The following is a 13576-nucleotide window of genomic DNA, read 5'->3' on the forward strand; positions in this document are numbered from 1 at the left end:
TTTTTACTTTCCTTTATTGGTTTAAAAAAAAAAAAACCATGTCCTTTAAAAATCGTAAAATGGAGTACATATTCTAATACATTTTTTAAAAGTGTATGGGAAAATCCAATGAAAATACATATGATTTAAATTTGGCAATAGAATAAAAGAGTAGGATTATGGGAACTAAATTTCTGTATTATGCAAGCATTTTTATCATGAGTAATTAGTGACATTGATTCATGATACTCATTTGGTGCGTAAATTAGCAATTAGTACATTCGCAATGTTACGCAACCATCATCCGATTCAGTTGCAAAACATTTTCATCACACGGAAAGGAAACCAACCACTGCTTAAGCAGTTAGTCTTGATTCCCCTCTCTCTCAGCCCCTGGCAGCTACCAGTCTACTTTCTGTCTCTATGGTACTTACTATTCTGGCAATTTCATACAAATGGAATCACAGTATAAAACCTTTTGTATCTGGCTTCTTTCACTTGGCATGATGTTTGTGAGGTTAATCCAATTGTAGCATGTATCAGTATTCAATTTCTTATGGCTGAGTAATAGTCCTTCGTATGTATATAGCACAGTTTGTTCATCTGGTCATCCACTGATGAAAGTCTCAGTTGTTTCCACCTCTTGGCTGTTGTGAATAATGCTGCTACAAATTTGTGGACAATTATTTGTTTCAATTCCTGCTTTCAATTCTTTGGGATATCTACCTACAAATGGAATTGCTGGGTTATATGGTGATTCTATTTTAACTTGTTTGTCTTGGAGACAGGGTCTCACTCTGTCACTCAGGCTGGAGTTAACTTTTTGAAGAACTGTCAAAATGTTTTCAACAAGGCGGAGCCATTTTACATTCCTACAGGGGCTGTAATTTCTCCACATCCTCACCAACACTTGTTATTTCCATTTTAAAAATTATTATAGCAATTTTCATGGATGTGACTTGATTATTTTGACTTGAATTTCCTTAGTGACTAATGATATTGAACATCTTTTCATGTGCTTTTTAGCCATTTGTATATCTTCCTTGGATAAATGTTCATTCAAGTCTTTTGACTTATTTTATTTTATTTTATTTTATTTTGTTGTGACAGGGTCTCACTCTGTTGCCCACGTGGAGTGTGGTGGCATGATCACGGTTCACTGCAACCTCTGTCTTCCCGGCTCAAGCCATCCTCTTATGTCAGATTCTTGAGTAGCTGAGACTACATGTGCCATGACACCCAGCTAATTTTTATATTTTTTTGGTAGAGACAGGGTTTTTCCATGTTGCCCAGACTCTTTTGCCTATTTTTAAAGTGTGTTCTTTGTCTTCTTGTTGCTGGTTTGTAAGAGTTCTTTATATAGTATGGATACTGGAACCTTATCAGATATATGATTTGCAAATATTTTCTCACATTCTATAGGTTGTCTTTTCACTTTTTTGATATTGTCATTTGGTGCACAAAATTGTTTATTTTATTGGCTATTTTTTGTTGTTGTTGTTGTTGCTCATACTCTGGATTCAGATCTAAGGACCCACTGCCAAAGTCATGGTCGTGGAATTCCCACTGAGATTATAGTTATCACCCTAACCCTTCCCAGCATCACATTTACAAAATATCACAAGGTAACTTTCTGGGAAGGTAACCATTGTGGCTCCCTTTCCTTTTATGGGCATTCTTGTTCATCTCACTTTCATAGAATGAGTTGTCTGAGGTGTTCTTCCAAATTCTGTGGTTATGTCCCATTTGAATCTGAAGCTTTCTACTGTGTAGACCAATCACATGAAAAACATGTTTGTCTTGTATCCACCAGGGATGCTCGTCAGTTTATCTGGCTCCATACAGAGCCCCATCCTGTCACCTGTGTCCTGACCATGGCAGGACTTTGCTGTTGGCGCCATGCAAAATACTTCTCAGACATTCCGTTCCATGCAAACTTCGATTGGGCCAATGCTCCTGTCTTAACAGTTGGAGGACAATAAAGGGGGACACAGGTGTTGGTATTAGAGAGATTCCTATTTAATTTCACATCGCTTTGTATATGTTATTTACCCTAATTGAGCTTGAGTTTCCTTATCTAAAAAATTGCTGTTTAACAGTTTTATAGCAGGCATTGCATGAGACAATGTAAGTAAAGGCCCTAGCACTGTGCCTGGTCAATAACATGTGCTCAATTTCGTTGTTATTTTTACTTCCCTATGAGAAAAATAGCATGTGCAGAATGGCAGTTTGGGGACATTTTTTCAGTATTGAAGATTGTTTCCATTTTTTGTTGTCAAAATGAGATAGTCTCTTACCATTTAAACTTAATGTTAGAGGGATTCAAATGAGGAGGGGAAATCCCCCTGAAACTAGAAAACTGAATGCTTAAAAGATGATATCTGTTATGCCATGGGTCATCAGATAGCAGCTGATTTTATCGATGCAGGCTTTATCTGTTCAATACCTTTGTACCACTCCCAGTTTACTTCTGATACCCTCACAGTTGAAATAGTTGAATCAGCAATACACAATTATTTTCCAATCTATATGGTGTTTTTCTCCTCTTAAGTGGAAAGTCATGATTTGTTTTTCTCTAAGAATTAGCAGTGACTTAACTCACTCAGTCAGGACACATTCTGTCTCTAGTGGCAGATATATCTGCTTAAACCTCTGTGTGCAACCATTTGCGGTGGCGCCATTGGTGGTTTATGCAGTCAGCCTAAGAGATAGGCTGCTGCTTCCCAGGGCCACCAACTTCAGCAAACCTGTTTCATGTTTGAATTCCTATTCTTTTACAGACTGTGTCATACCACTAACTGGTCTAAAATTCCAATCTCTTGGACTATTTTGTGAGTTCATCATGTCTCTCCAACTAACTTCCTTCTTTGAGCTAGGAACCTTGTCACAATTGTTTCACATCAAATGTCTGGTATCTTGCTGGTCTCATCGAAAGAGTTCAGTTAATTCTTGCTGATCTTTATCTTTTAAGTTAAATACATTGAGACATAAATGACCATGTCTACAGATAAGACATGCTCCCACATTGTAGTCTTTTACCAAACTATAAAATATTGACTTTCAAAAAGGAAACTTTCATTTCTGATTTTCAGAAATACAACATTTCCATCAAAAAGTCCTCTTTCTTTTTTTGACTTGTTATAAATTTCCAAACCAGTTAGATTGTCCAGTAAAGAATTCTTCTCTTTCGTTTACCTGTTTATCAATGTATGAACTTGCTGTATACTATTGAGCAAGTTACTTCATTCATCTAGATCTTAATTTCTGTGTCTGCTAAGTAATTTCCAAATTCTCTTCCACATTTCCAAAGTGTCTGATTCCAGGATGCACATATGAGCAATATTTTCCAGAGCTAAATAATGATGATATTAAAGTTTAATTATTTCTGACTCTTCAATCATGCTCCTATTAAATATTATTTCATGCTTCATTTTGATCTTTTCAGTCTTGGCTGAACGTTTACCATTGACTCCTGTGTCACTTAAAGTTTCCACCAATTCTATACATCAGAGTTTGCATTTACAATGGACTGTCCACAACCTTCCTTATCATCAGGAATTGAAAATGGTATTTCAGATCCAGATCAGTAGGATTGAAACATCCAATGTCGTCTGGGTGGTAAGTAATTTTTTTTGGCTCAATATTTTAAAAAGTCATCTTTAAAAAAAAGACACCATGGCTTTCTTTCATAACATCTGAAAAATTCTCGTTTTGGAAACATTAGCAGCCCAAAACAGTTTGTCTAAACAATTACATTTCTGTGTTTTCAGTTAAGGATAGGTAGGTAGGATGGAATGCACTAAGAAAATAGGTTTTCTCAGTTTTGGTCTGTTTTCTAAGAAGACTGTTGAGTCTGCCCTCATGAATACTGGATTCCAGAGAGCCACGAAGATTAACCATTTCATTCCTCCTACCTCTTTCTTCTCTGTCCCCCAGAGATTTTCCTAAATAAGATGTAATCATTTGGCAACATTTTTCTTTTGAATGTAGCGTCCTGACAGTTTCTTGGCCTGTACCCAGCTGAAATGCAAGGAAGAGTAAGTTCTAGCACTTAATGTTCCATCCAACAAGGAGCCATGTTGTTGAGTAATTTCCTGTGTCCTTTGTTGCCTCACATGTGGCTTTTTCCACAACAAATGAAATTAAGAAAATACTGAATTTCACACTCTTTTTGTCTTTGAATTCTTTGGGGTGGATTTTTCACTTAGTTCAAACAATTATTAGGTCAGTTTTGCCTGAGGTGTCCCCATCTAGGGCACTGGGACACATTAGTGGTTAATGATTTCCGTTTCTCATCTGGGAACTATAGTAATCTATATGCACATAATGTTCAGTCATTTTCATGGGATATTTAAGGACAGTGGAATGTTTTCACATTGAAAGGAACTGAGAATTTTCCTGCAGATAAGAGAAGCCTAAGACTGTGCTTGGGCCCTCTGTCAGCTCAACCAGGCTCCACGCTTCACCCAGGCAGTGGAGGCTTTGGGTACACAGACACAGCATGGATAGTTCCTTTGGTAAAGCATACAAGTCACTAATTTTAACATTTTCAGTTTCTTTCCATATTCATTATTGAAATTTGAGATCTGAGCAAGTTTAATAAAATTTTGACTCTGTCCATTTAGGATTCATATCAAGTCTATACTTCTACCTCTCAAAGGACAGTTTCCCACAATGAGACTTGGTATGGTGATTTTCAACAACAGCGATGCTTGTGTGTAGCTGTTTACTCCCTTCTATCAACACATCTTTCCACTATCCCACCTTACATTAGTGAGTCTGATTTTTGTATTTTTAATGGGCACACTCGTTGGTAATTTGGGACGAATAAAACATAGAAGCAAAGGTCATATTGAGACTAAGGATTATCCACAAAAAGAAAAATTGAGGTGGATGTGCTCGAGGAATTGTGGAAGACTAGCACTTAGCACCATTAGCAAAAATAACATTAACTGTAGACTACATGGATCCCATTCTTTATTTTTCCAAAAGGTAACTCATATCTATTGTTTTGTTAGAAAAAGTAATATTAGCCATAGACCAAGTGGATCTTTTTCTTTATTTTCCTAAAAAGCGATTGTTCATATCTGTTTTCATATTTGATTCCCGTAAGAGTCCTCTTTTCAAGGGAAAGCAGCTAGTATAGACTATTTCTGTAACCTTCTAGGGCTCAAGACCCTTCAGGGTAGAGTTTTGCCTTGTCTATCGTGTTGTCCTCACAATACTCAACCCAACCTGACTACAACAGTGGAGAAACCACAGCACAGAGAGGTTTGTTGTGTTGCTCCAGGTGACAGAGGCAGGGTGGCAATCATCCTTCACCCCTGTGCCCAGAAAGGGATGACAGTCACATGCAGCCCCAGGCCATCTGTGGGCACATGTCCTGTGGAATAGAGGATGCCTTGAGAAACGCTGTCTGAATCACTCATACCTCAAGTTGAGGAGAAATGTAAGATCCTCCTCCAGTTAAGGAGGAGGATGCTGCTTCTGTTTAGACCAAAATCTCCCTTATACAGGGAAGTTCCCTGTAGTGCAAGTCTGACAGGGTACTCTCATTCGTGCTGGGGGATGGGGTGAAGCTTCTGGACTCAATGTCTCAGACACCTCTGTTCCCAAAAAAGACAAAGGAAGAGCGCCTTGACTTAGTTACTTGTAGCTGGACCAGAGGCACTGAGCTGTCTCCTGGATGGCACTGGCCATTTGGAACCCTGAACTGCATGGTCCTGCCCTCCTGGGTCATGGTCCTCCCCTTCCCTTTGCTTTATGATTTTGTCAATGGCATAGGAAGAAAAAGTAGAGTAAGAGCTCAAGCTTGGAAGGAAGCCAGGTGTGGGAGTCAAACGTCTCAGTAACAAATCAGTGACCTCTGTTAGACTTTTGCGTAAATGTGTATGCCAATTTCTTGTGACTTGCTGATGTCTGCAAGGGTCAAATTAAACTTACCGCTTCAATGAATGAAATGACCCAAAGACAATTCATCATATTTAAAGGAAAAAAAAAATCACTGAATTGGGGAAAAGTTTTATCTCCTCCATTAACAGGACTGTAAAGACCACAAAGCAGAAGTTGAGGTTAAACAGGTTCCACACATAAATAGTGTCTGGGGGAAATACAACTCATTGCCTAGTAATGAAATGATTAAATCATTCAGTCCAGAGTTTTAGACTGTGCGCCCAGATCAGGCATTGTGCGCAGTGTGGGAATGTCAGCGCTGAGCCCGCTGGAAAGAATGAGGAGGTGAACACACAAATAGGCTATTCTACACATGGGCTGTGTGTGCAGATCACTGATGAGATGCTATGAGGTTGGGGTTAGGCCTCATCTTCTCCCACAATTTGGACAAAGGGCTGTTTGAGACAATATCCAAGAGGATTGAAGTTAATTTCGCAAGTAGAATAGAAAAGAGTGCTCTGAGCAGACCCAACAGGCATGAGCAGAGGCCCTGAGAGAAGGGGCTGGGGAATTTCCAGGCCTGTAAGCCGGCTGTGGTGCTGGATCCCTGAGCACATGGGGATGGGGGTGCAGGCCTTGATGCACAGGACCATGAGGTGCATGCTCAGGTTTTGTTTTTTTATCCCAAGGGCAATAAGAACAAAGGAAGTGGCAAGCTCTGATTTGAATAGCCGCACAGCAGAGTGTGGTGGGGAACTGGGGAAAGGGATGTGTGGCCACTAGGAAGCAAGCTGTGGGTCCAGCCAAAGCAGAGATGCAGGTAAGAGAAGCGACTGTGGGGTCCAGCCAAAGCAGAGATGCAGGTGAGAGAAGCAGCTGCGTTTGAGGGAGAGAAGGGAGGTAAAATTCAGTCTGTGACCTGTTGGCATTAGAGTGAGGTTGCCATTATTGATGTATTTCCTTCTGGCAGGGGTCGGGGGAAGAGAGGAAATATTTGCTCTTTTTTTTGAGATGGAGTCTCACTCTGTTGCCTAGGCTGGAGTGTAGTGGCGCAATCCCAGCTCACTGCAATCTCCGCCTCCCAGGTTCAAGCGATTCTCCTGCCTCAGCATCCTGAGTTGCTGGGATTCTAGATGCGCACTACCACACCTGGCTAATTTTTGTATTTTTAGTAGAGATGGGGTTTCACCATGTTGGTCAGACCGGTCTCAAACTCCTGACCTCATGATCTGCCTGCCTTGGCCTCCCAAAGTCCTGGGATATTTGCTCTTGAACTTTAAAAGTATTTAAGCAAAATGTACTTGACATTGCTCATGTTAAATAGTGAGAGTTTCATGGATCAGGACCTCAGAACTTGTTAAAGGAACATATTTTGTGATCTAGGAATAAAGTAATGCAATAAATGGAAATCAAATATAAACATTTATAAAACCACAGTCTGCAGAGAGTGAAAAAGGAAGCCCACAATTAAATGCCCCCTGGGTGGGATGTTCTCAGCCCAGGGCTGGGTTTAATTCTGTCAGGGGCACTGGTTCAAGTTTGTGACCTGAACAGGGGGCAGACATAAATAGAAGAAGGCCTCCAAGTTGCTAACTCCAAGCAGTGTGTGACATGTGACTTGTCCCATCCCCTTCACTGAGGACTTATTATTCTCCCTTAGAAACATGGATGCAGACTCGAACTCAGGTTCCCCCAGGAAGTGTCAAGTGCGTGTCGCCTCCACCTTGCAGCTGTGGGGCAGGAAACAGGGGTCTTGGAGGAGGCACACTGAGGAGAAAGCATGCCTGGAGCTATGGGGCACATGAAGAAGACAGCGTGGTTCCTGCTCCCTCAGGACCATGCTGGAGTCACAGCTGATATACCAACAGCTAGCCACAGTATATAGGAGGACCTCAGAAGGGGTGGAGACAAGAGGAATGCAGAGGAAAGAGCAAGAAAGGCTTCATGAAGGAGAAGGGGCATAACCTGGGCTTGAAGAACGGGGCAGATCCCCATACAGCAGGGAGTGGAAGATACCAAACCAAAGACACTGCCTGAGCAAAGACAGGTCTGAAATCATAAGGCATATCCAGAATTGTAGAGGAAGCACTATGTTTGGAGAGATGATTCCTGCAAGGGACTGCTGGGTTGGAGCCAGATTATAGAAGGCTTTGCATGACAGGGCAAGGTGTAAAGGAACCATTGAAGCCTGTGGAATTAGAGAATGGAAACACCAGCATCGCAGAAAGATGAAGGCTAAAGGCTGTGTCAGAAGCCCAAATTACAGTTCAACTTAGACAAACTTCCTAGAGAACCGTGTAAAACATTTTGTGTCATTGACATCTTCAGGACCTAAGAGTCTGACAGATGGAGCCCAAGAGATGGAGTGTGGTCCATGTGGCCACCATATCTGAAAGGACAAGAGACAGAAAACCAAGGGAGACTCAGAGAGCCATCTGTCAACTTCCGAGAGAAAATGGAACTTCTGCTGTGCCATGAAAGACTGCTTTCTTGACTGAGATCTGACCATCCTAATCCAAACCTTACCAAAGACGAATATTTTTAAAAAACAATCAGTTTTTTTTTAAAAAGGATGACTGTGTTAGTTCTCTACTTTTCAAGAACTTTCTTAGCAGATTCTCTGGGACCGGCATAGTGAACACCTTCTGTCTCTGATCTGTTCCCCCAAGACCTGAGTAGCCTCTGTCTTCTCTCCCAGTTGTTCCACATGAGTCCCCTGGAATTGGAAGACCATAGGGATTAGAAGCTGAGTTTTCAAAAGGCAGGCGGTCATAGCTGGCTCCCATGTGAGGCATCAGAGCATGGGGAATTGACTAGCAGAAATGGACTTCACTGGTACATATTGTAGACCTGCATTGGGGTCTTAGGTTTGTGCTTTGGGATAAGTCAAGTCAAGCTATTTTATAGGATAAGATGGCTATGTGTTTCCAATTTTTTCCTCTTTGCTTTTAGGGGAATTACAGCACCCCTGTGAAGTGGAACCAGGTTCTGCATTGGAGCTGGGAATCGGAACTCCCTTTGGAATGTGCCACACACTTTGTAAGAATCAAGAGTGTGATAGACGATGCCAGTTTCCCTGAGCCAAATTTCTGGAGCAACTGGAGTTCCTGGGAGGAAGTCAGTGGTAAGAAGTGAGGTGGTTACAAGAGCGAAAAGGGTTAATATATTTTTTAATGAGGAGCAATAGTCAAATAGTGGAAATCTCCTTTGAGGAACCCTGGGTAGACGCTGACATTATTTTCCTTTGGCTCCTATGGGAACTAAAAAACACAGGTGTGAAACTTGGCACTGGAAGATATAGTCTGAAGTCTTACTTCTGAGCTTACTCATTGACGTAGTTGTGCAGATTGAGGCAATTTTGTATTTGTTTTCAAAACATGTAAAGTGTGTGTATTATAAATGTTAAGTGAACAAAGCAAGACATAAATTGTAAATATGTATTTATTTGAACAACACAAAATGTGTATGCATCTAGAGTAGAGTTTGGGAACCTTTTTCTGTGAAGGGACAGGTAAGAGATACTGTAGGCTTTTCAGAGCATACAGTCTCCGTTTTGACTATTCAACTCTGCTACTGCAGTGTGAAAGCAGCCGCAGACAGTGTGTAAACCAATGAGAGGGCTTTGTTGATAGAACTTTATTTTGCAAAAACAGGGCTGGGCATGGTGGCTCATGCCTGTAATCCCAGCACTTTGGGAGGCCAAGGCGGGCGGATCACTTGAGGTCAGAATTTCAAGACCAGCCTGGGAAACATGGTGAAATCCTGTCTCTACTAAAAATACAAAAATTAGCTGGGCATGGTGATGGGCACCTGTAGTCCCAGCTATTCTGGAGACTGAGGCAGGAGAATTGCTTGAACTCATGAGGCAGAGGTTGCAGTGAGCCTAGGTCACACCACTGCACTCCAGCCTGGGCCACAGAGCCAGATTCTGTCTCTCACACACACACCAAAAAACAACAGATGGTGGACTCAAATTGTAGTCCCCACCAATCTAGTCGGGACTTGAAGGGCGGAGAGGTGGAATATGGATAAATGAAAGTGGTGAAGATGAGATTATGGATAAGTATATTTTAAATATTCTTTAATACTGATAATTTTGTTGTAATTAAAATTTAGAGTGGGTTTTGTCAGTTTCTTTTGCTCCCATTAAACTAATAATAATGACATAATAATAATTGAATTAAATCTATGACCTAGTCACTTTTTAAAATACTATATGTATTTAGTTCTCATATCAGTCCTATAAAAGGACTTCTTATCCTCGCTTCACAGAAAAGGAAACTGAGGCACTGAGAGGTTAAAGAAGCCATGTAAAGTCACCATGCCACTAAGTGTTGGAGCTGGAATTCCAACCCAGACAGTCTGACTCCAGAGGTCATGTGCTTAACCATTGTATCCTGCTACGGAAAGGAGTACACATCCACAGGGAAAGATATTAAAAAGATAGTAAGAGGTTGGGTGCCATGGCTCACATCTGTAATCCTAGTACTTTGGGAGGCCGAGACGGGCGGATTGCCTGAGCTCAGGAGTTCGAGACCAGCCTGCACAACATGACGAAGCCCCAGCTCTACTAAAAATACACAAAATCAACCGGGTGTGGTGGCACATGCCTGTAGTCCCAGCTACTCAGGAGGCTGAGGCACGAGAATCGCTTGAACGTTGGATTTTTAAAAAGCTTTAAAAAAATGAACTTTTAAAAGACCCCTTACACTTGAGGGACTGGCATTTCTGAGAAGGTAGGAAGAGATATGATCTCCAGTATAATGAAGAGATTATGAGGGATTTGGGAGCCGTATAGACCTTGCCATTCTGAATGTGGCTTCGCCACTTTCTAACTGAGCAAACTCTGGCTAAGTCCTACCTGACCCCTTGTTGTAAGGTACTAAGAACGACATGAGATACTGTACATAAACACTTAACATGGCCTCGGGCAGGGCTGGGACTTGCTAGAAAGCAGTTACAATAACCCAGCAATAGCAATCATGCAATCTTCAGGTGGTAATAGTAATGTGCTGTCTGTGGCAGTAAGAGCAACAGCAGTGGTATCAGTGTAACAATAGGAGCAATGGTGGAAAGGATTGTCTTGCATTCACCAAAGGGTAGAGGTTTGGCAGAGAAATTTAGGTTGCTATTTTCTCCAGAAGGTAGAAAAAGCTAAAGTTATCTGCTGAAGGCAAATGGATAACTTGTTTTAAGAGGCTTGAATTTTGAGTGCGATTCTAACTTGGCTATTTTTTTTTTTTTTTCTTGCAGTACAAGATTATCTTGGACGGGGCACATTGTTCGTTTTCCCTAAAGATAAGCTGGTGGAAGAAGGCTCCAATGTTACCATTTGTTATGTTTCTAGGAACATTCAAAATAATGTATCGTGTTATTTGGAAGGGAAACAGATTCACGGAGAACAGCTTGATCCACATGTAACTGCATTCAACTTGAATAGTGTGCCTTTCATTAGGAATAGAGGGACAAATATCTATTGTGAGGCGAGTCAAGGAAATGTCAGTAAAGGCATAGAAGGCATCGTTCTCTTTGTCTCAAGTAAGTATGCAAATTCTCTGTGGCCCTTTCTTCTCATTTCCTGGGGAATAGATTAAATCTCCTTTACTAGAAGACAAACACTTCCACCCACGATCTTGATTTTCTTTTGTTTCCCAAGTTTTCTAGGAGAGGCTCTGAAGTTGATGACCTTTAGTAATGTTTCCAGGATTTCCTGTTGTTTTCTTGTCCTTACTGAGAGTTGTATTCCTAGAGATCAATAGTATTAAATAGAGACAGTTCAGGTCATGACCTGGACCACTGGGAAAATACCTTTTTTTGCCCCACCCATGCTGGAATTACTTTGGGATCACAGAGGGAGGGTAGGGGCTGTAGATTGGACAACCACGGAGTCAGCCAGGGTTGTAGCCCAGGAGATCTGGGTTTTAATCTTCTTTCCCTGGCTGGGTGTGTCATGTTGGCCAAGTTTCCTAGCCTCTCTGAGCCAGTTTCCTCCTTTGTAAAATGGGGACAGTGATGGTGATTGTGAGGATTAATGAATGTGGGTAGCGCCTGGCCACAGTAATAGCTGTGTGCAGTAGGAGATCAGCAAATGGAGGCCATTACTGTTCTTAACTGTGCAGTAAATTGGTTCCATTGGATATATTAGTGGAGTGGGAACATTTTGATTTTTTTTTTTTTTTTGAGAAGGAGTGTCGCTCTGCTGCCCAGGCTGGAGTGCAGTGGCCAGATCTCAGCTCACTGCAAGCTCTGCCTCCCGGGTTTACGCCATTCTCCTGCCTCAGCCTCCCAAGTAGCATGTGCCACCTCGCCCGGCTAGTTTTTTGTACTTTTTAGTAGAGATGGGGTTTCACCGTGTTAGCCAGGATGGTCTCGATCTCCTGACCTCGTGATCCACCCGCCTCGGCCTCCCAAAGTGCTGGGATTGCAGGCTTGAGCCACCGCGCCTGGCCTTGATTTTTATATAGATCTGTGTGTGCACAACTAGTGACCTCCTGTATTTTGTTTTGAGCATCTCCTTCCCCGGCACAGTAGGGAACATCTCCCTCCCTGCCTCCCTTGCCAAAGGAAGTCTCCAGTCTCCTGGATGCCTGGTTCATCTATGTCCCCTTAGCATGGCCACAAGAGGCAGCAGTAACTCTGGGGATTCGGAGGTGCTTCGCCATTCCCCAAACACGCAGCTCCCGTCTGTTGAATTTAGCAGGTTCACAAATCTGACTGATTCTCTCGCATCCCCAAAGCATTCTGTGAGCCACGGCAACCAAAATGAAACACTGGCAGGCACTGGGGATACAACCCTTGTCAAATGGATACAGCATCAGCCACTTGCCTGACATGGACCATCCATGCCCTTGACATCTCAGAAAATCACAAGGGCAGGAAGGGGAAGGGGCCAATTTGAGGTGACCCCTGAAAAGTGACTTTTGGAGGCTGTTGATAGGTAGCCTTCCACTTCAGTCACCCCTTCATTGTTCAGAGTAACTCTGTGGCTTCAGACTCTAAACAGAGCTTTCCATTTGGCTTATCTTCCAATAAAAAGATTTAACTAGGTATGTTTTCCTTTGTATGGACAGAAGTACTTGAGGAGCCCAAGGACTTTTCTTGTGAATCCCAGGACTTCAAGACTTTGCACTGTACTTGGGATCCTGGGACGGACACTGCCTTGGGGTGGTCTAAACAACCTTCCCAAAGCTACACTTTATTTGAATCGTAAGTTGGCTCTGGTTCCATTATTGAAAAGTTCTTCCTTGTTTGAGGTGCTTGTGACAACATGGCAAAATCTACACTTAGATGTTGCAGTAAATTTGAACAGGTATTTCAGAACCACCTGCCAAGGTCAAGAGGAAACCTTTAAGTGGTGACAAGTGTCTAATACTTTCTACCTGAGGTTTTTTAAAAAGGACCATTTAGCATAGCATGGTAAGAAAGACAGTTAATGTGTACCTTGACGTGAAAATAGTCATATCTGATAATCTGGGTCTACCCAATTTCTGACTTTTTAGGAATATTCCAAGTAAATTAAGGGATGTTCTCGCCACCCATGGGAAGTCAGTGATTCATGTTAAGACATTTCAGCACATATATCAAATTTGTAGAAACAATATTTTCATTATTGGTATTTGTTGGTGATGGATCAATGCCGTTATGGGGAACATAGTTTGACAGTCACTGAGTATGCCCTGGGGGATAAGGGATACATTTGCTTTGA

At 41.8% G+C, this 13576-nt stretch overlaps 1 protein-coding gene across 6 annotated transcripts in view; it reads left to right on the plus strand.

Annotated features, from left to right (window-relative positions):
- Window positions 1-13576, plus strand: part of OSMR (oncostatin M receptor) — a 95537-nt gene that overhangs the window by 26756 nt on the left and 55205 nt on the right. For all 6 annotated transcript variants that reach the window (XM_015139937.3, XM_078004680.1, XM_015139936.3 and 3 more), the window contains 4 exons: window positions 3425-3597; window positions 8824-8995; window positions 11125-11409; window positions 12942-13077. In XM_015139937.3, the coding sequence (XP_014995423.3) occupies window positions 3425-3597; window positions 8824-8995; window positions 11125-11409; window positions 12942-13077 (766 nt within the window). The remainder of the gene's footprint in view (window positions 1-3424; window positions 3598-8823; window positions 8996-11124; window positions 11410-12941; window positions 13078-13576) is intronic.

This window comes from Macaca mulatta, chromosome 6 (assembly GCF_049350105.2).
Source record: "Macaca mulatta isolate MMU2019108-1 chromosome 6, T2T-MMU8v2.0, whole genome shotgun sequence".
NCBI lineage: Eukaryota > Metazoa > Chordata > Mammalia > Primates > Cercopithecidae > Macaca > Macaca mulatta.